Source organism: Centroberyx affinis, unplaced genomic scaffold (assembly GCF_046629955.1).
Source record: "Centroberyx affinis isolate AG114_WGS23_722 - 3 ecotype Tasmania unplaced genomic scaffold, CSIRO-AGI_Caff_v1 ptg000010l_1, whole genome shotgun sequence".
NCBI lineage: Eukaryota > Metazoa > Chordata > Actinopteri > Beryciformes > Berycidae > Centroberyx > Centroberyx affinis.
The window spans coordinates 224,720-249,033 of NW_027278726.1; the positions used below are offsets into that span (position 1 = coordinate 224,720).

General features: G+C 43.4%; 1 protein-coding gene across 2 annotated transcripts in view; it reads left to right on the forward strand.

Moving 5' to 3' along the window:
• The window catches only part of lrrk1 (leucine-rich repeat kinase 1), a 62,069-nt gene extending 39,742 nt beyond the window's left edge, over positions 1-22,327 (forward strand). The window contains exons 27-40 of one of the 2 annotated variants that reach the window (XM_071532194.1): positions 2,152-2,321; positions 6,444-6,641; positions 6,759-6,898; positions 6,990-7,127; positions 11,317-11,511; positions 12,389-12,540; positions 14,670-14,787; positions 15,383-15,499; positions 15,708-15,718; positions 16,741-16,927; positions 17,499-17,713; positions 18,588-19,046; positions 19,408-19,509; positions 22,036-22,327. In XM_071532194.1, the coding sequence (XP_071388295.1) occupies positions 2,152-2,321; positions 6,444-6,641; positions 6,759-6,898; positions 6,990-7,127; positions 11,317-11,511; positions 12,389-12,540; positions 14,670-14,787; positions 15,383-15,499; positions 15,708-15,718; positions 16,741-16,927; positions 17,499-17,713; positions 18,588-19,046; positions 19,408-19,509; positions 22,036-22,213 (2,380 nt within the window). In that variant the 3' untranslated portion in view covers positions 22,214-22,327. Of the gene's footprint in view, positions 1-2,151; positions 2,322-6,443; positions 6,648-6,758; positions 6,899-6,989; positions 7,128-11,316; positions 11,512-12,388; positions 12,541-14,669; positions 14,788-15,382; positions 15,500-15,707; positions 15,719-16,729; positions 16,928-17,498; positions 17,714-18,587; positions 19,047-19,407; positions 19,510-22,035 lie in introns of both variants that reach the window. The other variant, XM_071532106.1, reaches the window with a different exon arrangement.
• The last annotated feature ends 1,987 nt before the right edge of the window (positions 22,328-24,314 follow it).

Below are 24,314 nucleotides of genomic sequence, written 5' to 3' on the forward strand. Positions count from 1 at the left end.
GCATAAACACTCACGGACTCATTCTCTGTCTCTCCTAACACACACACACACACACACACACACACACACACTTGGTCAAGGACTCAGAAATGCGTAGGGGTGGAGGGGGGTGTCAGTTGCGTAAGTATATCTCTGTGAAACACCACAGACCCGCTGAAATGTTTGCCTTAACGGTTTAACAACCCTTACAAATATTTGTGCAATCGCCCATATGTGTTGTACTTGTGCTCTTAATAAACGCAAGGCAGATATTGGAGCAACGACTTCCTTAAACACTGGTGCCACCAGTTTACATCATCCACTACTAGACCCATGTGGCGGTTTAAGTGTGCACACACACTCGGGTGTTAGACTAATATATTCGTTGTAGCCAATATTTTGGCAAGATCGGATATCAGACAATCAGTGTCGTCTATCTCTGATACGGAGGTTAAAATTCTGGAGTAAGCACTGAATACTTGGTGTTTTTTGGAATTGTCTGGCATGAATATAGCCAAATTTAGATATTGAATACGGCTGCCTCAATCCAAGAATACTGGTATTGGTATCGACCACCTATGTGTATATTCAGTGACTTGTCCTGTAAGACCCTAGAGGGCTTGGATGGGCTGAGGAAAAACAAATCAAATCAAACAAAATATCAGCTATTGGCAGCTTTAATCTGAAAATATCAGTATTGGGTATCAGCCTTCATAACCCATACTGGTTGAACCTTAATACACACACACACACAAATGTGTGCGCAAATGCTTTGTATGGACCAATGGATGATTCAGCTGAAATGTAATTTAAAGCACATGTTAGCAGAAACTGGCTGCAGTGATGTTGCTGCAGCTCTCCGTCCACATGTGCGACCTTCAGGGAAACCGTTTCCAGAGTTGGACGTGAAAACTCTGTCACCGTGTAGATTGGCAACTGACCAAGGGCTATTGTTCTTCGGTAATTTAAGCCACCATCTTGATTTGTTTATGTCGCCCCTCGTAGCTGAAGCCCCCACATGAAAGAGCTGTGAGGAGGGGATGATAGAGGGATGGAGAGGATACTTCTAAAGGTTGAGGAATGCAGCTGTACTGTCAGCCTATAGCAGAGCTCTGTAGACAGAAAGTAGGCTTTGTTTCCCAGATGTGCCTCATGTGGCTGACGCACAACATGGGTAAAGCTGAGGTTAGGATTCTGGGTAATCTGAAGCTTTGTGGTGAATGTGTTGACAGATGTGAAGATATTGACTGAGGTACTTAACAGAATGTGTACTGCATATTTATGTGTGTGTGTGTGTGTGTGTGTGTGTGGGTGGGTGTTAGGGTTTGCCCAAATGGGATGGCCGAAAGTAATACCGATATTTTTGGAGTAAAGCTGCTGATAGCTGATATTTTGCGCTGAAATCTGACCTTTTTTTTTTTTTTTTTTTGTCAGAGTGGAAAAGCCTCTGAAATTTAGATTTTAGACGACGGGACAGTAAAACTCCATTGATGGATGTGTGTGTGATCACTGCTTTCTCACTAATGGGGTTCAAATTCTGCAAGAATAGAAACCCCTGAAATTGTGTCACTTGTGAGAACCATTTCCCGGCCTCGCTAGGAAAAGTATTATTTTAGGATATGGAGTAAGTGTTGTGATTAGAATTAGTAAGATTTTAAGTGGTAATCCACAAATTTTGGTGTTTCTGCACTGCTCTTCCCAGAGATCACCTGTCAATCAAACAGTGTGTCCAGTACTGTGATGTACGTTGATTTTCTGTTGATGCAGTTTGAGTTTCTCTTTTCTTTGTCTGTTCAGCCATGGTGGCTATCACTGCTCATGCTAACTACCCAGTTCTTCTTCTGTTTATTCCAAACAAACCTGAAATGTACAAGGTATCAGGATTTTTCCCAGGAAAGAGCTACCAGACACCGGGTGTTTAGAACAGCAAATGTAAAAGCTTTCATGAACTGAATATAGGTTGAATCACTATTGTGTTGTATCAATCATCGATAGAGAGTAGCAAAATAGACATTTATTTATATGAAAAGGTCACAGATTGTGACTTAAAAATGTAAGGTTTAAGATCAGGCATGTGGTGAAGAGGGTGACGTTTAAGGACAAAGGTTTGGAGATTAATGAAAAAGAAAAGATGTCTTAAAACTTATATGTGTGTGTGTGTGTGTGAGATAGGCTCTTCTTGGAGAAGGCCCAGTTGGAGTGCTCGGAGGAGGAGAGGAATATTCTCGGCCAGGGCGGCAGTGGGACCATCATCTACCGAGCCCGCTACCGGGAGCAGCCGGTGGCCGTCAAGCGCTTCCACTTCAAGAAGTGTCGACAGCAGACCATTAGCAGTGACACAGGTACAGAAACACACTCTGTGATTTAGGGTGTGAGTCATCATAATAGCAATAATACTGTCAACAGCTGAATGTCCTGGCACCGAGCGTATCTCTATTATTATCTCTGTTTTGAATTTCTGAAATACAGTTTGACCGATCGTTTGAACCGACCATTCATTTTAAAATAAAAAATCACACATTTTCCCCCTGAATTCTTGTCTGGGTGGAAAAGCTTCTGAAACAGCATTTAGACCATGAGACACTAAAACTCAACACTGAAACCCAGGATTATACTACTACTACTACTACTACCACTACTACTACTATCAGGTTAAGGGCTTCCCATAGACAGCCAGTGTAGTATTGATCAGTTCTACAATAAATAAAACAAACTGCTTCATATCCATCTTACCAGAGGCGGACGACATTGACATTGGTAGCTCTGATATTTCAGTCTCAAGTGATTTCTGATATCTCGGCCTCAAGCCCTCATGCATTTTTAAAGGCCATCTCTCGCCCTAAATGTTTCACCTTTCTTCCTTCTCAGCCCTCTCTCTCCTCTCATTCTGTCCTCTATGGATTTTCCCCTCCATATTTGTCCACAAACATATTTGGCTTCTCTTCCTGTGCTCTGTGCACTTTGTCCTTGTCCTATTTTTCCATTTTCCTGCCAGTGTCTATTCTCATTTTCCCCTGCATTTCTCTCTCCTCTCTTCCCCTCGTGCTTTTGACCTTCCAGGAGTCTGCGGCTTCACAATGTGCATCTCTTGGGAGAAAGTCTCAGATCACAAGGCTGGCATAAACAGCAGCATTTGCAAAACAATGAGCCAGGTTTGGCAACCCCGAAGGCTTTCAGTGTTGCTGTTATGAAAACACTTGTTTTGTGCATTGGCTAAATGTACCATGTGTTCCATTAGTCCATGTGTTGTTCCTCCACCAGGCCCTGTTGGTTTCAGGGTCACTGTTTGTTGATGTTTGTTTTATTGAATCCCCTCTCCAAGCTGATGGCATCCATCAGTGGTGGTCCTGACACCCCCCCTCATCCAAAATACACATACTCACACACACACACACACACACACGCAACATAAAACCTCTGTGACAAGAACATGCTATTAATTATCATCGGAAAGGGGCAAGGTTTGAATACTGACAGGTTTGAATACTGACATGACGTACAAATGAAACCCATTCAGTTCTCCCTGCAACTATAGAGGAGACTGAGAGAGCACTAATGGTGTCCCTGGAAACTCTAGTTTACACTCTATTCCGTTATGCAAATATCAAAACCAATGAATTGTCACACTGAATATTTTTGCTACAAAATCCCCGCTGAGAGGATTTAATAAATAAAGGAGGTCCAAACATTTGTGTGAGTTAGCAAACATGCAGCTTATAGTTGTGGATGACGTTAGCTTCATGGACAACAAAGCTAAGAAGGGTAAAAAAGGGTCAGAGCTAAAAAAAAAAAAAAGAACATTGTATTCTGTGTGAGTTTTTTATTTTAGAGAAATTTCAGCTGAGTGGTAGCCAGGCTTGTAATACTTAAGTGATGGCTAGCTAGCAATCTCTAGTGTGACTACTACTTATCTTGATTTTACGAGGCAAAAACATTACGTACCAGCATAAAAATGTTCATGATGACAACTAACAGATAAACTCCCTTTATCTCACGTCTCCTCTTGGCCTTTTCTTTTTTTTTCTGAATTGCCTGATACCATGAAGGCTCAATTGCAATGTAATCTGGCTTTCTGTAATGGCCAGCCATTCACTCAAAAAGGCTCAGGTCTTAAAACAAATTCTCAAATGACTAATAATCACGACTAACGACATTACGTTATATCAGCTGCATCACCTATTAACCGGGTTACCAATGTGTCTTTGGTTGTGTTGGACTGTCAGTCCTGACCTGTCATATAGGATTAATACCTGAGCCAGCCATAGACTATATGGTTAGGGGCCTGACTGTAGGTCATTGGAGCTTATTTGAGGGGAAATGTATTACCTATTCCACTGACCACTACTGGTGTCTGTACTGATATCATCCACTCAATAGTAATGTGGATCACACAACAGCATCACTCTTACTAAGGGGTAAACGCTGAGTCATTACAATTACACATTTTTTGAGGATTTTAGCTAACTTCAAATGGCCAAATCATATATAATCTTATAATTCTACCAAATGTTCACATTCAGTAATGAATACGATTCACCCTGTACTGTTTTCATTGACGTTTTCAGAAATTAGTCATGCTCTATCTGACTTTTTTAAATTTGAAAATATCATTTGTACCTCAAGTTGTAAGTTATTTCTCTTCCAGTGCCTTCAAATGGACGATAACATAGTTTTACAATGTGAAAGACTTGGCCAGTTCGTTCAGTTCATGTTAGTTTAGATTTTATCCCTCTGTGTCTTCACTATGTGACATACTGTATGATTGCAGGTTCTGCCCTCAAGTCTGTTCATTTTCTCAGATATACAAGAACACGACCCCTTCGATTGTGTTGGGCGACAGGGTCTTCATGTAGCCTCCTTCTCCCCTATAACTAGCCAATGGAAAGATATAAACAAAAGGTTTGGTCAGCAGTAGTTAGGATGTGGAAGAGCCAGAGAGATACGATCTCAGAAAAAATGGCTATGCTCATGAAAACATCTTTGTCCAAAATGGAATATAAGGGGTTGCACTTCTTTTTTGTGTAAGTTCTTAACTGATTGGTGTTAGTTGTCTTTATGAGATTTGACATATTTGAAGAGTGGCCATGTGTCCTGAATTGGACACAGTTATTTTAATTAAGTTTGTTGCAAAACTAGTTTTTTTTTTTACAGTATATTCAAGTGAGGTCAAATGCATACAATTCAGCATAAATAAATAATAATGTGTAACTTGGCTGGGATCTGACAGACCATTGATGTAGTGGATTTTGAGAGGTAGCATGGCCCATGTGCCTCAACCCAGGTCTCCTGCAGTGAACTACAGTGGGTCATCCATCTTCCCTAGGCAGTGCTCTTTGTTTCCACCGCCTCAGCCAGAGGTCACTGCTCAAGGTGGTCTGAAATGACTCTGCCTGCCTGACTGGCTGGTCGCTCTGGATGAGGGGTGTCTCTGTTCCAGTCTAATAACTCTAATGGGTCCAACATCCTGGGTGCTGGGTGCTTTACTGTGTAGGGGTGCAGTGGACGTTCAGGAACCCAGCACTGTTCATTATAGCCGAAAGGGCAATCTCAGCACAGATAGATGAAGCATCGTCTCTCTAACCAGTGCAATTAACTTGCAGTGGCACTAACATGGATGTACATCCACACACACACACACACACACACACACACACACACACACACACACACACCGTCTCACATTTTACAGAATTAACAAGGCCAGCTATAAATCTGTCCAGGGGAACAGGACCTATGGGAATGTTCTTGGTCATGGCTACAGCTTAATGTGGGTCTCCCTCCGCTGTGTGTAATCTCTAACTCACATTGGTCCCAGACACACTGCAGCACAGCCTCCTTTCAATCATGAGGACAGAACCTCGGCCTGTAGCTAGACAGTTCTCTCATGCATGTATATATGTGCCTGAAATTAGACATTTTACTGCACCGGCTACAATATTTCCTTTGCCAAAGTGTATAAACAAACACGATTATATTGTTCCATTTGAATCCATAAAAGACTAGATGCAAGGGGAGCTCACACTCACAAATAGAGGAAAAAAACCCTCAAGCTGAGATGTTAAAATGCAAAGTGCAAAGTGACTATTTTTATTCCACTCTGTTTTCGAGTTACCCCATCATCACTGCAAATGATCCATCAAGAGGACTAGGATGTGGAGAGCAGAGACATCACATGGGCCACAATGGATAACCACAATAGTGAATGGAGGACAGGAATATTCAGATGGAGAATAGAAATGGAAAGTCTTTGCATTTAAACATCTCAGTGTGAGAAGGTTTTTTCCTCCATTTGTGAATGAGGCTCCTCTTGTATCTAGTCTTCATGGGATTTGCTGGGCCTACTCACCCCTGGTTGTGCAGGTCCAGCCAGTACAACAGTTTGTGCTATTTCCATTTGAATGCATCCCTTTATCTCTTTCCCTCTATCGTTCCATGTCACCTCATCCCTCCCTCCATCGCTCCAGACACCATGGTGAAGCACCTCCAGTCTGTGGACGCCTGTCGGAGCTTCTCAGAGTTCCGCCAGGAGGCCAGCATGTTGCACTCTCTGCAGCATCCGTGCATCGTCTCTCTGGTGGGCATCAGCATCCACCCGCTGTGCTTCGCCCTGCAGCTCGCCCCCCTGGGCAGCCTCAACACCGTGCTAGAGGAAAAGCACAAAGGCAAAGGCTAGTATGGGTGATCTTCTTCATCTGATATCCCACCTGAACTCAGTCTTAAACTCTGCGTCTGCGTTCTTTAGTGGAGCATTTAGTTATGTTTTTTTTTTCTCTGTGTAGGCTCCAGTTACATGCCCTTGGGTCACATGCTGACCTTCAGAGCAGCCTATCAGATCGCAGCAGGTCTGGCGTACCTGCACAGGAAGAACATCATCTTCTGCGACCTCAAATCTGACAACATCCTGGTGTGGTCTCTGGAGGTCTGTATGGGACGATTTACACAAAACCATAAGATCAGGACTTATTGCCGTTTACGTCATCTAAGTCAGTCATTCGTCTGCCTTATTTCAGGTGCAGGATCCAATCAACATCAAGCTGTCTGACTATGGCATCTCTCGGCAGTCCTTCCATGAGGGGGCTTTGGGGGTCGAGGGCACGCCGGGCTACCAGGCTCCTGAGATCCGGCCAGGCATCGTGTACGATGAGAAGGTACGCTCTACCTCTTCTCAAACACCTTCAATGTGCTTTGTGTAGCATCAGCATATTGTTAAACATCAATATATCATTGTCAAGTTAATTGTGATACCTTTGTATAATTAAACAAATGAGACCATGGTGGAGACAGTTGGTAGCCTCTATCTCACAGTTGTGTTGTTAGAGTTTCTAAAATTAACCACATTTCCCACAAACCCGGTTGGTTCCTGTCGAATGCTTTGTATCTTTGGCTTTACTCAAGAGGATAAACATGTTGGAAGTGACTTTTCCATCAGTCTTTCACTCCTTCCACCATCTGCCATTGGCAGAAACTGTGAAAGCTTTAGCTCTGTTTGCTCTGGAAGAACTGCACCCTCTAACTGTTTGTGCCATAAAGCAAGCAGATTTCCCGCCAGATCCGACCTGGTGGCACACACTGTAAAATGCAGTGTAGAGTCCGCTAGAGGCTGGCAATCTTCTCAGCAATGGTCTTGTTTGTTTACAGTAATTATACTAATGTCTCAAAATTAATGTGGTAATGAGTTATTGATGTTATAATGCTACACGCTGCAGCTTTAAATCAGAACCAGAGTCACTTTAGTCACCTCAATCAAGAAGGCAATAGGGAGTTTAGAAAAGATAGCCTATTCATTAACATAAGACTATATACTGTATGTCTCAGCTTGGTGGTTCCAGCATCACTTCTGTTTTTTATTGATATTTTTAACAGACAGTAAGGTACAGTCATTGGCTTTCCAGTGTCTGTGTGACATTTTACTTCACCATCACATTTGAAACTCTTGATATATTATGTGCTCAATCCTGTCTTGGGACACATGTTGAATTAATCATACTGGATGAACTCTTAAGTGACTAAATTAGTTTCAGCAACCGACCACAGCAAATACACAGCATGGGGAAGATCAATATGGACTCCTATTGATCCATATTCCCCTTCTTTCAGCGTAAGGTATAAAGAGCGAAAGGGCTGCCCCGGCCTCGGCGTTTATTTTACTTGTCGTTCCAGAGGATTTATAGTTAGTGGGCTGACTGTTATGACTGGCTACTTCCTCTCTGCAGCATGTTGCCCTACTGTCTGATTAGTACCACATGTTTGCTTTAATAGCAAAGGAAAGGCGTGTGTGTGCATGTTTTACCGTAGCTGTATCAGCAACCACATTTACATGCACACAAAAAATGATTTGAGTAATGCTGTTGAGACAATAATGTGAGTTAGGCAGGACCCATGTAAAGGCCATACTCTGCTTATGTCAGTGCAGCTATGCTCTTAGTTGGAGTAAGTGTAATCGCAGTGACATTTGTGGAGTACTTTGACTTTACTGGCATTAATAGAGACCAGTCAGAACATAGATACACCTTTGTCATTTCCTTTTGAGTCCTTGCAATAACCATGTCACATAAATTGGATTATTAGGAGAAGTGTCACATCATGTAACCGGCTAAATGGCACCCTTTTCTTACTCGGACTGTTGGGAATAGTCACATTATTGTGCTCATGTAAATGTAACCTTCAATCTTGCTCAGTGCCTATTTGATTGAGAACTAGAGTGTTCCAGTAAATGGTATTTGGAGTCGGCCAGGACTCGCTCTCTCTGTCATCTTCCATTCAGATTGTAACTGTGTGTTGGTCTGACGTGGCCGGCCTGGGCTTCTGTGAGCTCCGCTTCTCTCCGGGGAGGCTAGGTTTACTAGGGGTTACTGCTTTGCTAGCCCATGTTTCTGTAGAAGAGCCTTTCAAAGAGCAGAGAGAAATCTCCATAAGCCCCGGCCTCTATTCATCAGCCCCTATCCCACAGAGTCTGCTGACCTCAGCCAATCAGGCTCCTTTTCCCTCTCCTGGGCGTTAATTTCACTTTTTGATGAGGTTTAGCGATTGTAATGAGATGCAGGCAGAGGTAGAGGGAGTGAAGAGAGTCAGAGATGGAGAGAGGAGGGAAAGGATGAAAGGTATGATGGGAAAATAAGTGAAAACTAGCTTTGTTCTAGTTGCATGCTTGCCAGCTGTGAGCGTCTTGGCAAATAATGGAACATGTGTAAGTGTTTTTCTATGACAGTTATGGATCCAGACAACACAACAGTTGTTACAAGTCATTTGTTTACAGTCTTGGATAACATCATGACTACTGGGTGACAAGACTAATAGGTTGGGAACAGAGAACCACAACACGTAAATCTAATCCCATTAATTATACTGCAAAATGTAATAATGATTGGAGCCTTTAAGTTTAATAAAGTAAGTGGACAAGGAGGAGTGAAAGTCCAATGGAAAAACCACTTCCAACACATTTATCCTCTTCCGTAAATCCAAAGAGAGAGCATTTGACTGAAGAAGGAAAGGAAAGGAGAAGAAGAAGGAGGGTGATGAAAATTTGCACCAGGAAGCAGTGGAGTTTATGGGAAATGTGGTCTTAATTTTGAGAAACACTTGTGCTAACAACACCACTGGGGCGAGATGAAGGCTGCCATTCATCTCCACCATGGTCTCATTTGTTTAGGTCATTCAACCAAGGCATCACAGTTAATTTGACAATGATATCATGATGATTAAATATGTGCCACTTGCCATATTTAGTTGATTTTACTTGATTGCATTAATTTTAGTTTAATCAGCCTGATATTCCTTTAGAGTATAGATATATTTATTTGACTCAAGCCTTTGATATGGTAGACTCCTTAATCAAGTTTTATGTTAGGTAAAAACTGCTGACATTGCTGTGATGCAAGGTGTTATTGTTGGTAAGAAAGTATTGACAAGACTATTGACTATTGAGAGACAATTGACTATTGAGAGCCAATATGCTTTACTACTGTCAATATGCAGACTGGAGGGATGTTACAGACTTTATAAAGGATTTGTATTGCCCAACACTTGGAGCTCTCCTACAAAACATCTCATAACTAGCTCTCTATATTGACGTATTTGTTTTCTATCCATTTGAATGCTGTTTATGCAACTCGTGTGCATGTTTTATGTATCGCACACAATAGCTTGTTATGCGGCACAAGTTCATGCCGCGTTACCACAAAATACATTTCCCCTACAGAACGGCCACTCCCGGGTTCCGTAGCTGGTCTATAAAGGTTTTTAGCACAGGCAGTTCAGACGTGCAGTCAAACGAGGTCAATGAAACAATGAAACAAACAATGAAAAGCCTACAGTCTCTTGGCAACATCATGTAGATGTTGTTCTAGCAAGCATAAAAATTACAGGCAAAGTATGTACATTGTGGAGTGAGAAGGCTGTAAAGAGAAAGTGTCAGATTGAAGTGAAGAAGACTTGCCTTATATGAATATGCCATAGTTTTTCCATAGCCCCAGTGACGCCACAGCATACCACAGCCCTCCAACATATCTGGAGTAGCTACCAAGTGATGTCACCACAGATGTACTTGAGTGGTTTTTGGCCTCGCACCACTGTTTACCTCTCGAGTTATTCTGGGAATGCCCACAGGACCCTATTCACCCAGACACTATCTATGACCATTCATAGGAAGGAATTCACTTGGGTATTTAGGACCTCAGATATGATGTGTTTCACGGACAAGATGAATGGCCTCCAGTAGATAAGAGGAGACCAGAATAAGCCGGAGTCGAGCGTCTTGTTAGTGTTTGTTGTGGAATATCCGCCCTCTTTGCACCTCTCCATAGTTATCAGTAGCACTCAAGCTATCACTGTGTCAGTTCAACTCCCCTCCTGTTACCCCATAGATAATTACATGAATATAGTTTTGTCAGGTTTTATAGCTGTGTATATGAAAGATTTGCCATATATCTGCGCCTGTTTTTATGTCATTGTGCCATACTACTGAAAAATGTTTTTGGCACAACCTCATAATGCTGTAAACTTTTTCTCATATTTTCCATTCATACATTTCTACTAGTGCTGTATGTTCTAGTGTTGAAGTTGTTGTCTACATATATTTATATAACCCCCCTTTATTACTATCCATTTCATTTACATTCCTGACATGTATTGCATGACTTACCAGCCACCGCTATCCCCCCACCCTCCTGCCTATTTAAATTCAAATGTATGATGAATATTTCACATATGGTATTGCTCATACAAGGATTCTTAATAACCTCTCAGATGGAACTGTATATCTGACCTTTTTGAATTAAATTGAATTGATCTCGCTTCTATTTTTCTTCCATCATGCCCCTCTTCCCCTCCCTCCCCCAGGTGGACATGTTCTCCTATGGCATGGTGCTGTATGAGCTGCTGTCGGGCCGGAGGCCAGTGTTGGGCCACCACCAGCTCCAGATCGCCAAGAAGCTTTCCAAAGGCGTGCGTCCCGTGCTGGGCAGCCCAGAGGAGGTGCAGTTCTACTGCCTCCACAGCATGCTGACTGAATGCTGGGACACCAAGCCTGAGAAGGTTAGTTACTGCTGCTTCACACTGAGAGGGACTTGGTCGATGGGTCGCTCTATTCTGACTGCTTGTGGGCTGTGAGAGAGGCTCTGATTGCATCATGTAGTGATCTGAAGCTACAAAGTATTGAACTGGAAAAATAGGCTATGGATTCATACATTTCAATATATTCTCACAGTGATTTTTGGTTCTATTTATTTTTATATGGTCCAATTAAGAGCTACACACTTTCATGCCTGCCCTGTTCAGATAGATCTGTCTCTACTGCTCAACCAATCAGCATTAAGACCTTAATTGGATCAGATGTGCAAGAGTAGAGCTGGAACAAGAACTTGCAGGACAGGGGGTAATTGCAGTCTATTGTGTTCCCACCCTTACCTACCACCTCTACTGTGCTGCTGTCCTCAATGAACACTGACAGCTTTATGCATTGACACTAATGCAAAAGGAAAAGACTGCATCCAGGGACAACTGGATTTGTTTTGAACATGGATTTCTTTTACACAAGTGCTACAACTAGGGTTAGACTGATGTATCAGTCCAATATTGGCCTTTTCTTTTTTTTATTTGATATTGGCCAGTCAGTGTTGTCCACCTCCTATATGATGGAGGTTCATCTCTGAGCCTTATTTGTATGGCTTTCAATGGAGAGTGTCCCATGATCTAACTGCTCTTTCAGAGGCTTTTCCATCTTGGCAAGAATACACATCTGGGGGAGAATCTGAATCCTCAGCTCATCAGCTATCAGCTTTAATCCAAAAATATCACTATGTGCCTTCAAAAACCCCAGAAGTGGTCTAACTGTAGCTACAACAAAACATGTTGTCATAATCCAAATATTGTAATGGAAAGGACGTGTGTGTGTGTGTGTGTTTCTGTGCAGAGGCCTCTGGCCATGCAGTGTGTGAGGCAGATGCAGGAGCCCAGCTTCCCCTGTCTGAAGTATTTATTGTCCTGCGACAGCCATTCCCAGCTCTTCCTGTCCCAGCTGCAGGGATACAGCGGTGTCTTCTGGGACGGAGACAAGGATGACAGGTTTGTGTCTGTGTCTGATGATCAGCTATTTTGTGTAATGCTAACCACTTTACTTTTGGTTTTAATTTTGGTTTTAATTTTTTGGCATTGTTTTGTCCCTCTCTAGTCCAACCCTGTCCCGATATCAATGCTGTGCAAAACCCATTACTTCAACTGAACACCTTTGCAGCAGTTGTTTTAACAATTCCAACATTTGATTTGCACACCTGGCACAAAAGTAAATTTATACAAGGGTTATACCAGTATAGTATGGATGCATATAGACAAGATATATAGACAGATATATAGACAAGAATGAAATTCAGGGGAAACACTGAATACTTGTGATTGTGTGGAATTTTTGGGCATGAAAATGGTCAACTTTAAAGGTTTTGACTATTGCTACAAAATATCAGCTATGAGTAGCTTTAATCCAAATGTATCGATCAGTATGGGGTCAAACCCTAGTCTACACAACACACAGCCCTGTCTCTCCTGTCCTTTTTGTTGCAGTATGCGAGACACTCAAACAGCTGTTAAAGTCCTTAAATCTGGGCAATGTAATTACCTCTTAATGGGAAAGCTGCTCTGTCTTCCTCTGAGCTTTTAACCTCAGCCCAACCCCTTTCTCCAGCTCATTAACTGGGAGGAAGACAAGTTCACTCTTCTGAAACCATCTCGGATATATATTTTCTCTCTGTGGAGCCTGGAGACTTTGTTTGTGCCGAGGGGGACGCGGGCGAGTCTAATTTTCATTTTGAAACTCATGATCTGAAGATGTATTCAAGCTGCCCGTGCTTTCGCGAAAGCTGTATTAAGAGTGCGCACACACACTCTTTTAAATCTTACAGTACACACTCAGATGCACATACACTACAGTCATCATGCACACACACACGCTGCTTCAATTGCACGCACACACACACACCTTCCTGGCTGTGATGGCTCCCAGGTGTCTGGTGTAATTGCTGTATTGTTTGCTGTGTGTGTGCTGCAGGACTCCAAGTTAATCTCCGTATAATAAAAGCAGCTTTCATCCCTTCATACAGGTGGTGCTAATGACTGCTGCTGGCTGCTATAGGCCATCTTCCTGCCATTAACCCTTTCACTATGTTAATACCCCATTACCAACCCCCCCCCAATCGCTCCCACTGCCCCTCACCAGACCTCTGGACATGGGAACTGGCCGTTGGAAGCAACAGCCAACAACGACCGCCAATCAAATTCACACAGACGATTCATTCACTTTCCTTTTAGAGAAAAGATTTATGGGTCTTCTCTGTGGTGTCTTATTGGAATGACGACTAGTAAAATAGAGATTTATTTTATGTTTAGGTGCAGTTTGAATAAGATTTCTGTACTTTTGGTTCCTCCATCTGGAGTTTTTGATGAGGTGAACAGCTAGTAATGCACATACCCAAATCTGCAAAGGTTATCGACATGTATAAATTGAGTATATTGATAACGTGAATAGTTTTTGCAACGCATGTCTACACACCTTGACACTTTATATATGTATATACGTATATATATGTATGGCCTTCTGTAGACCCGTTAATGTGAATACAACACACACTTTTGAGCATGTATTGCATATGTGTTCATATTTTTACTTATTTCATACTGCAGAGTCATATTTTCAGTCTGTTCCTCAGACATGACATCTCAGACACCACTGGTCTGAATTTGACAAAACAGCATTCCCAAAATGACACTGGTTGGTCTAATCGGGGTGCATTAATCCAGCTATTGTTACAAGTTACACTGAATGTGGGTGCTATAATTAAAGGTCGGTTATTAACTCAAGTATGATATCTCAGACACCACTGGTCTTAATTTTGAAACTTGGAGGGATGATGCATTTTGGTTGTAGTGTTGAAATTATGTTTAATACTCCCCATTTGCTCTATTCTTACTCATATGCTTTGATGTGGTCTATTACTGTTTTGCTGCTGCTGCAACGGCCCAGTTTTCCCACAGAGATCATTAGAGATTTGTTTTATCCTAACGTCACCGTGTGATGGGACTCATTATGATGTTTCTCTCCACTGTGCAACCAACCGGAGTTGTAGGCAATGCGGCTGGAATCTGCATGGTGATGTCTGAGTGTGTATGGTTATCTCTGTGTCTTGTATCTGTCTGGTCTGTAGGAACTATAGTGTGGTGAATATGGAGAAGGGCCAGGTAGAGGTGAAGAGGATGCCGTGTCCAGGCAGCAGGCTCAGCTGTCAGATGAAGATGGACAACACTCTGTGGACGGCCACCGAGGTACAGACCACCCACCCAAAACCAAACACATCATGTTGAGGTTGATGTTTTTAAAGGGTCATTCCACCATTTCAGTGGTTAGGCATGTAGCAACTGATCATGTCATGTAATGTAAGCTTGTCAAAATGTTTCAGAGGGTCAAAAATTGAATTAAGAGGTGTAGTAAGTAATTATCCACAGTGTTTTCATGCAAATAAATGTGTGTTTTGCTACTCTCTAACACGGATTGATATAACACAACAGCGATTCAACATGTAGTCAGTTCATGTGACGCTTTCACATTTTCTGTTCTAAACACCTGGTGTCTGGTAGCTCTTTCTGGGGAAAAATCCTCTGGCAAAGAGGAAGTGATGCGTTTTTCATTTCCAGTTTATTTGGAATAAATAGAAGAGGAACTGGGTAGTTGGCATGAGCGGTGATAGCCACCATGGCTGTGCAGACAGAGAAGAGAAACTCAAGCTGCATCAACAGAAAATCCAAGGAAATTATTTGTTAATGACATCAACAGCAACAGGAAACATTTAATCTTTGTGTAATATCTTGTGTGTGTGTGTGTGTGTGTGTGTGTGTGTGTGTGTGTGTGTGTGTGTGTTAGGAGCAGGAGGTGTTCATCTATAGTCTGAAGGAGATGTGTCCACTCAGTCAGCCCCAGAGACATTTCTCCTGTCCGGCCGTCATCACCTGCCTGTTCCCTGTCCCAGCAAGAGACCAGGTCAGTCCACGTCATCACACACACACACACACACACACACACATTCATGCACATTCGCTCATCCCTTCACATATTCACACACTTCCACACTGTCATCCCAGTAACTTAGAGGTTAGAGTTTGTCTTTTTTATAACACTCTTGAGTTTTCAGGTGGCTTGCGGACATTGTCAAGTGGGAGGGAAGCAATTTTTCTTAGAGAGGTCGAAGAAAAGTTTTTTGTCTTTTTTGTTTTACAGGAAACAAAAGTCTGCAAATGTCTATTGACTCTTTATGAGGTTGTTCCAGTGTTTGTACAGCAACACGGTAGCTGTTGATAAATGTGTGGGAACGGCTTGCTAGCCTCTATATAATTGCCTTCAAACAGCCTACTGCCATTGATTTATACACAGCCTGACTGTCATGCACCAAATTCAGCTTTTGTGGGAAAAGTTGTTTTACGGTCTGTACTGGCTGTTACCCCTCTGACCTCCCTCGTCTCCCTTCCCTCCATCAGCACCCCGCCCCCCCATTCCTCTCAGCACCCTGGGTACCTTTGAAGTGTTGTTGCAGGAGTCCAGGTGGTGGATGGGTGGGGCGGGTCAGTTGTCTGGCCTGTAGCAACTGATAATGTTATAACAGATCAGAATCTAATAAACTGTCCCTCTAAATGAGTCAAAGGCGGTAAAAGTTGTTAATGTCAACAATTGCTAGATAATCTAATAACATCTTTGGACCAATATTGTAATATTTTCTTCTTGATAAGGTAATATAGTTATACATTTTAAGGGGTGTAACATTTTACATTTGGAGGACGCTCTTACCCAAAGCGTTTCACAATGTCTGGAGGAGAGTTTGACAAATATAGTTTGTTGAAGGCCGATACCATTATTTTTAGACTGAAGCTGCCAATAGCTGATATTTTGTGCCGAAATTCAATATCATTAAATGTGTAAATTTCTTGTCCAAAAAAAGTACTCATTGTTCATTCTTGGTAGTGTGCATAAGCCCCTGAAACCGCATTTAGACCATCATGGGACACTAAAGCTATCCATTGAAACATATTCATGCATACTTGTGTAGAATGTGATGAAACCGCCACATTAGAATCATTTTAGGTCTTCCCATAAACAACCAGTATTGATCAATTACACAAACAATATGTTATCAATCAAACTGCATCATATCAAAGGTGAATGAGACTGACTAGACCGGATTTGCCTAAAATGCCTAAAATGTAAAAATCTCTCTAGAGCCTGGCCAGAGTGTTTGCGGGGATGTCCGACGGCCTGGTGGCGGTGTACAGCTTGGTGGAAGACCTTCCTCTGGAGGGGGAAACCTACCTGTGTTCCCACACCCTCAACAAGACGGTGTTTGGCCTGGAGGACTCGGACCCCCGGCAGAAACCCTACCCGGTCAGGAGCATGGCTCTGGTCAACAGTGGCTCCCAGGTGAGGAACAGTGGATGGAGATGCAGGGTTCTGCTAGTTTAAATTAAGCCATCTGCTATGTATAAGTACCTTAAAGTCAAAATATGCTTTATGACAGTGACCAGCTGCAGAAAGATGGAAGCCTTTTGGAGTGATGTCAATAAGTGTAGGGTTCAACCAACAGATTTTTGAAGGCTGATGCTGATATTTTTGGATTTAAAATGCCGATGGCCAATATTTTGTGCAGATATTCATAATCTTTAAATTTGACCTTTTCATGCCCTTTTAAAGCAACATTTAGACCACAGGACACCAAAACTCTCCACTGAAACCAATAACCCTAACCCTAACCTTTATTATTATCAGTTCAGGTTAAGGTCTTCCCATAGACAACCAGTGTAGTATTGATCAGTTCTACAATAAATATGTAATCAAATAAACTGCATCATATCAGAGGTGGACGACACTGACTGGACCAGATCTGATTTTTAATAAAAGGCCAATATCGGCCCAGTGATGGAATTTCAATTGACAATACCTACCGTTCTCATCATTGTTATCCCGTCCCTCTCCGTCTGTCTGCCACCATCAGTTGTGGTTCTCCAACGGTCCCGGCATGCTGGTGATCGACTGTCTGAGTCTCCAGGCGGTTCGGAGGCTGGAGCCCTACAGCCCCCCGTCCTCCATCGTGTCCCTGAGCTCCAGCCTGGGCCTGTGGGGGGACGAGGCGGTGTGGACCCTGGACGACCACAGCAACACCCTGCTGCTCTTCCACGCCGCCACCTACCAGCTCTGCGCCAAGTACTGGTGGGTGGAGCTTTAATGCGCATGATTGCTAGATGGAAGTCAACCACTGGCACCAATAACTTTCTTTTGTAAGCCTTGTTTTTTTTTAGTAGGAAAATCGTAAAGAAAAACATCAAAAGTTGAAACCTCGCATCAAATACATAACATATAATCATATCATTTAAAAAGGAACAGTACTGGCGCCTGTACCCTCTTCATAAAAACATAACAAAACAACTACTAACAACCCCAAAGTAGAAACGGACTAGAATAAGTGATCACAGAAAAGTATAATCTAACTCTTCATTCAGATCCCAATAGACGTTACGGATCTGAAAAGTCTCTCTTTGAGGGAGACGTTTGAGTCTGTCCCCTCCTTGAGCTGCTAGGCTCCACCTGTAACCCCTAACACTTTGAAAGAATCCAGATTACCAGACCACTTTTTGTAGATTGATGTAGATCTATGTGCTGCTATGCAAGCCAATCATTTGCCCTTACACAAACAATAAGGCAAGTAACAGCACCTGTGCTCCTGCTAGTGGGGAGCTTTTAATTTGTGATTCTATGTATTAGCCACTAAAGTAAAGGCTTTTAACTGCTTTTAAGAGAAGAGTTGGAGAGAGAGAGAGATTAGATTTTTTTTTCACTGCTCTTTATAGTCTGAGCACCCCAATGAGCACTTCTCTCTCTCTCTCTGATATATTGAAGCCAAGGCAGTGTTCCTCCTCTGGGCCATGTTTGTAAAGCATTTATGTGAAATCTGCTCTATAAGGCTGTGATCCCATAGGACATGAGCAGATTTGAGCAGGAGACAAAAGCCTCATCTGTAGCCTAAATAAAATTCGATTTGATTTTGATGTGAGCAGCTGATATTGAGTTCTTGTCATGGTTTCAGCTGTGGAGACAGCAACCCGCTGCGGGACGTGTTCACCGTGCAGCGACCCGCGGGCGTCGCTGTGGATACGACCCCTGACCCCGAGACCACGGACCGAGAGGAAGAGGAGCCGGAGTGGGCTAAAGGGGAAGTGACGCTGATCTACAGCGAGGAGGCGGGCACTCAGATCATCCAGCACCAGGATTCGCTGACGGACTACTGCTCCATGTCGTCGGACTCCAACCCCTCCTTCGAGCCACTGGGATTGGACCGTTCCAGCTCCGGAGCCCTCAGCTCATTGGCCAGCTGCGGTAGTATGCTGCTGTCTACAGACTGTGAGGAGACAGACAGGATCCAGGACCAGCAGGGATCCGCCAACCCCGAGTCCGATGTGGACTCTGCAGAGACCTTTAACCCCCCACCCTTCCACCTGCAGGCCTTCACTGTGCTGTCGCTGAATGGAACTCTATGGATCCCCAGGTAGCACAACAGACGCCTAATATAATATAATATAATATAATATAATATAATATAATATAATATAATGAACCTTTAATGATATCTGTGGAGAAATTGGGTAATTGCAGCAGCAAATAGTGATAGGACAAAAAATAGAAATGAGAAATATAAATGAGAATAGAGCAAATGCAGCTGAGAATTCCAACACTAGAATATATTAAATAGAAATATGAGAGTACAAAGTACTTTTAGTAGGATAGAAAGCCAGCAGGAGTGAGAACCACTCAACTAAACTATACAGTGTTAAAATGTAAGACATTCTGTGTGTGTGTGTGTGTGTGTGTGTGTGTGTGTGTGTATGTGTGTGTGTGTGGTTTGACAGGCGTGGAGGCGATGTGATGGTCATTGAAATGCAGCCGCAGGCCGATCAGCTGAGGGGGCGTGTCATCGCTGTCCTCAGCCCACCTGGATGTTCCTCTTTGGGGTGAGGTCATATCCTGTTTACAGGACTGCCTTAAAGTATTGATCAGTAATCCTTTTGCACTGGTGATGGGGTAACTGGGAAATGATTTCTACTTGAAATTCTGGTGTCTGTATGGTCACTCGAAACTTTAGAAACTTGTTCTTACTTTTGTGAGTGCAAGCTCCCCTTGGATTGAGTCTTTGTTGGATTTTAGGCCGACACACCCCTGATTTTGCATTTCCAGCCAGTGTAATAGGCACAGATTGAGTGTGTGCTATTTCGATCAAAACTATAAGGCATCAATTCAAGAGGCTGTAATGATGTGAGTGCTGATGTTTAGCAGATGATATGGTCTTCAGAGGGAGCGGTAGGTGCTTTGATCCTTGTGTTTTAATAACTAGTCGATGTTGACGTGGTAGAGCAGGTGGGCGCCCTCGCTAACCAGTGAGATGAAATGTCAGCGAGATGAACTGAACACAGGCTGACTGTAGCGCTCCAACAGAGATGGTTTCTACTGCGCTACAGCCGCCTTAAGATGAAATTGCACCGAAACAGAATCTAAAAGCAATTACAGCAACCTTTGGAGCAGTGGAGCTTCCATTACGGCTGGGAGCTGAATGTCAGGGCAATCTCTTTCCACCGCAGCACCAGCGCCATGTTGGATCCATGACAACAGCGCAGCGATGAGGAATAGCCAGCATCTGTGTCTTTACTTTTTCCAGGGTTTCCACGGGTCCTTCAAAAGTCGCAAAACTTCTAAATTTAAGGCCTTAAAAGTATTAACGTAATGCCTTATACAGATTTTAGAGGTCTTAATATATATATTTTTTTTTTATCAAGTTTCATTTTGATGCTATAAACTATAAAATTAGATGGTTGTATTTACAGATTCTTTACATTCAGTGATATCTAGTTGAGGCAAAGTAAAACAAATGAAATAAAGCAAATGCCATTCATTTTGTAGTTTCACCATGAGATGTGAACAGGACCAGCAGTAGTGCCGGTTTGACTTAATGTTGCTAATATTGCTAACATTACTTGCACCCCCGTTTGGTCACAGTAAATTGGACCCACATGCATGAACTCTGGGATTAATACAGTATGCAGTTTTCATCCCATCTGCTTTAATAAGTTGGACTTTATGTCCCTTAACAATTCATTTCCTGGCGTTCCTGTTTCTTATTCTGCCCATTTCTAGTTCTTTCATTTCACATGTTCAATCAGAATAGGCTGTTTTTGCCAGCTCTTTGTTTCTTTTTTTTTTTTGGTTGTTAATGTGGTCTTGAATTCATTTCCACGTAGCATTAAAAGGTCTTAAAAAGTTTTAAATTTGGCTGACACCTGCAGATAACCCCTTTTTTTCAGCTATGCTTGCAGCCAACCAACAGTGGGGGGGAAAAGCAAAAAAGAGCTAGATATTAATTTGCTGATGCAGCTTCAATAAAGCTCAGCGAGATCCTTCATCAAGTGCTTATGGTGGTTCAGTGGCCTCTGTAATTATTCCTATAAAAGAGCCAGCAGCTGGTCCTCTGCAGAAAAGGCTCCTGTGTGAGCTTACACAAAGGGGCTTGGCCTTTTAGCAGCAGGCAATAAAAGGGCCACCCAAAGCAGCGTCCTTAATAAGCAGTTATTACATGGTGCACCTGTAACACAGGCGACACTTGGAGAGGTCATGGCTCGGGTCAAGGGAGGGGTTCAGAGGCCCGTAGGGTTTCTGTCCTACGACATGGCTGCTCTTTTGTTTCTCATAATATCTGTGAATATCGTGATGCCTACCCACTCCGAGCTGACAATTTATTTGATTGCATTTCACATTTAGTGTTTAACCCAAGAGTTGGGAGTTAATGTGTGTCACGCGTCGACTTGATGGCTCTCCTTGCTTTCGGCTGACTTCACAGAGCACAGCCTCACCTATTCATGTCATCATGAAGCTATATATCACAGAACATGAGCTAACAACAGGAGAGCATAATGATACACCCCGGTTAAGATGAACAACAATAGAAGAAGATAATACAGGGTTGTACCACATGATACATGGTTGGCTGAGCTCTGGCAACAAGGTCGCCAGAAGCTCTCCTTCCTCCCAGAATGCTTTGTGTCACGGCCCTCATAAATAACCGCTGAAGAGAGGTTTTAAGTGATCACTTTGCCACATTCCTTGACATTTTTACAGTTTTGCTGTCCAGGAGAAAGGGGTTTGGAGCTGGGTGTTTTTGGGGAGGGGGTTCGGGGGTGGGTGAAGCTAATCCTTCACCAGTTCTTGGAGAAACTTGTGCGCAGAGCAGTAATTTCCTTGTTAACAGTGTATTTAGTGTCCTCGTGGCTTTCCAGGGAACTGCTTCCTAGAACTGCCCTCTAGCTTCTAGGGAGAGTCCACATGCTAATTACAGCGCATGGAGATGTGCCACCGCGTTTCAGCTCTTTCTCCGCACTGCATCCTCCTCTTATCCGCGCAAATCGATCTCTCTCTCTTCCCTCCCCGCCCCCCTCCCCTCCCCTCCCTCGTTCTCTCTCTCTCTCTCTCTCTCTCTCTTTCTCTCCCAGGATCCTGGAGGAGGCAGCACTAGTGGCAAAGGACACTGTTGTGTGTGGCTTTCGCAAGGAAAACACGGAGTGGTGCCTGTGTGTCTGGAGGGGCTGGGGCTGCCGCGAGCTGGAAGTCTTCTACCAGTCCTACGAGGAGCTGGGCCGCATGGAGACCAGCATGAGGAAAAGAAGGTAGCTGTTGTGCTGCGACGGCGGGCGCAGAATCGCAGCTCTGTATGGAGACTCGGCCGAGGGGGAATACAGGCCGACAGACCCCCAGTGTTCGGAGCAGGGGCCAACGAGCGCTGACATCAGCACAACGTGGGGGGGGGGGGGGGGGGGGGGGGGGCGGGGGGGGGGGGGGCGCCGAGGAGGGCCGAGGCTCAGGATCTGCTGGGTAGTGTTGTCACCGCACCACAATTCTGACTTCAGTACTCATTTTAATATCTAAAAGATCAATACTACCACGGCAAACAAGAACAGCCCTGAGATGCTTTGCTAAGCTGCTGTCCCTCTTGGTCGGCGCTGTAAGCTAAATGGCTCCATATTTGGCTCCTGGCAACAGAATCGTCAACCAGTTTAGTTGGACTGGGATTCAGTTCAAGCTGTGGTGGACAGTTTGAGGCTGTTGAATGTTTCCAACTGCTGCGGTCTATTGTCTATTCTGTGTCTGTCTGTCTATTCCGGTCCCCTTTCTTCTTCTTTTAACCGTTCCAGGTCGCACGAATGCGCCCTCTGGAGGCGACGTCGAAGCGGATCTTCAGCTTTTCAGAGCACATTTTTAGCGAACGCATCGACTGTTTATGAAATTCAGTATTGATTTCAGTCTTTTGCAGCTGTCTTAAGGTAGTATTGATATTAGTCCAGTTATCGTGACAACGCTGCTGCTGGGGAAACTCTTAAAGCCGCCCGTGTGCCAGGAGGGAACACCCGGCCGACGCGCTCAGACACCCAGAACAGAATATTCCTCTCACAGTATAATTTAGCCAGCCAGACGAGCTCCACATAGCGCCACACAAAGTCGCATGCCAGCCCTCTCACACATTTTTACCACAGTGGCCTGCGAGCAGCAAAACCAAGATCTGTGTTCTGTGCGACATCATGCAGTAGATCAGCGTTTCTCGGCTATGTGGCGTCGAGGCCCAAAAGCTGGCGGTGCGCTCGCTGCGGAAACTAGTTTAACTTTTCCTCAAGTACAAAAGAAAAAAAAAAAAACCCTAAGCATCACACTGGCCTCCGTCTCCGCAGTGTGCCCGGGCTTTCTGGCCAGACTAGACGAATCCTTTTCGCACACCAGCCTGCACCGCGTGACCGTCTGTTACATGTTTGCTTGTGTCGCCTCGCGTGGGAACGCTTGTCCTCCCCTCTTCCGGGTTCATTGCCTTTGTTTACATCTCCGTGCTAACATCTCATGCTAAACAATCCATCCTGTCCCCTGGTTTGATTTAGCCGGCGGACATGCCATCATCTCTTTCTTCTTTTCCTTTTTTCCTCAGCCACCTTTGTCACTTTTTCTCTCTTTCTCAGATATAGTCAGCACTATTTCCAGGTTCCTTATGTTCCTCTTTAATCTTCATGCGCCCCCACTGGCATGGAGTGTGAATGGACAAAAGGTGGAGAGCTTGCTGTAGTGTTTGGTTTGAGGATGAACTCCTCCGGACTGTTGGGTCATGATGCCACATGGTTGAGAGCTGCGGCAGGAGATCACTTCTCTCCACATGATTTTAAATATTTTAATTTTATCCACCACGCCAAACGGTTTCGCTCACTTACCGAATTTGGCACTTTTATAGTAGTCTCAAGTGAAGCACTGTATATTGTCAATATCAGCCTTTTAGTCAACGAGAGGTAATTAATTTATTATAATGTATTAATGAATGCATATTGCATGTGTACATAGACGTTGTTGTGTATATAATCACTGTACAATATGCTGAATAAAGTTCTTATGATAATATGAAGGTCTGTGTCTAACTACAGAAAATTGTCTGAATCATGGTTATTGGGATGGAAAGGGGAATGAATGAGACAAGATGGCAACTTCAGTAGAATAAATGCAGGGTGGGTTTGCAAAGTAAGAGCGGTTGGTGAGAGTGAGTCACGCTGCACCAATATGTCCTCATGCATTCATAATGGTGGAAGAAACTAATTAATTACTCATTACTGTAATTGAGTAGCTTGTTTGTGTAATTGTACGGTTTTGAGTATTTTTTTTAAATCGGTTGTTTTAAGTATATTTAAGTATACTTATTAAGACTTTTAAGTATATCTTGACTGAAGTATTGCACTTTGCTACA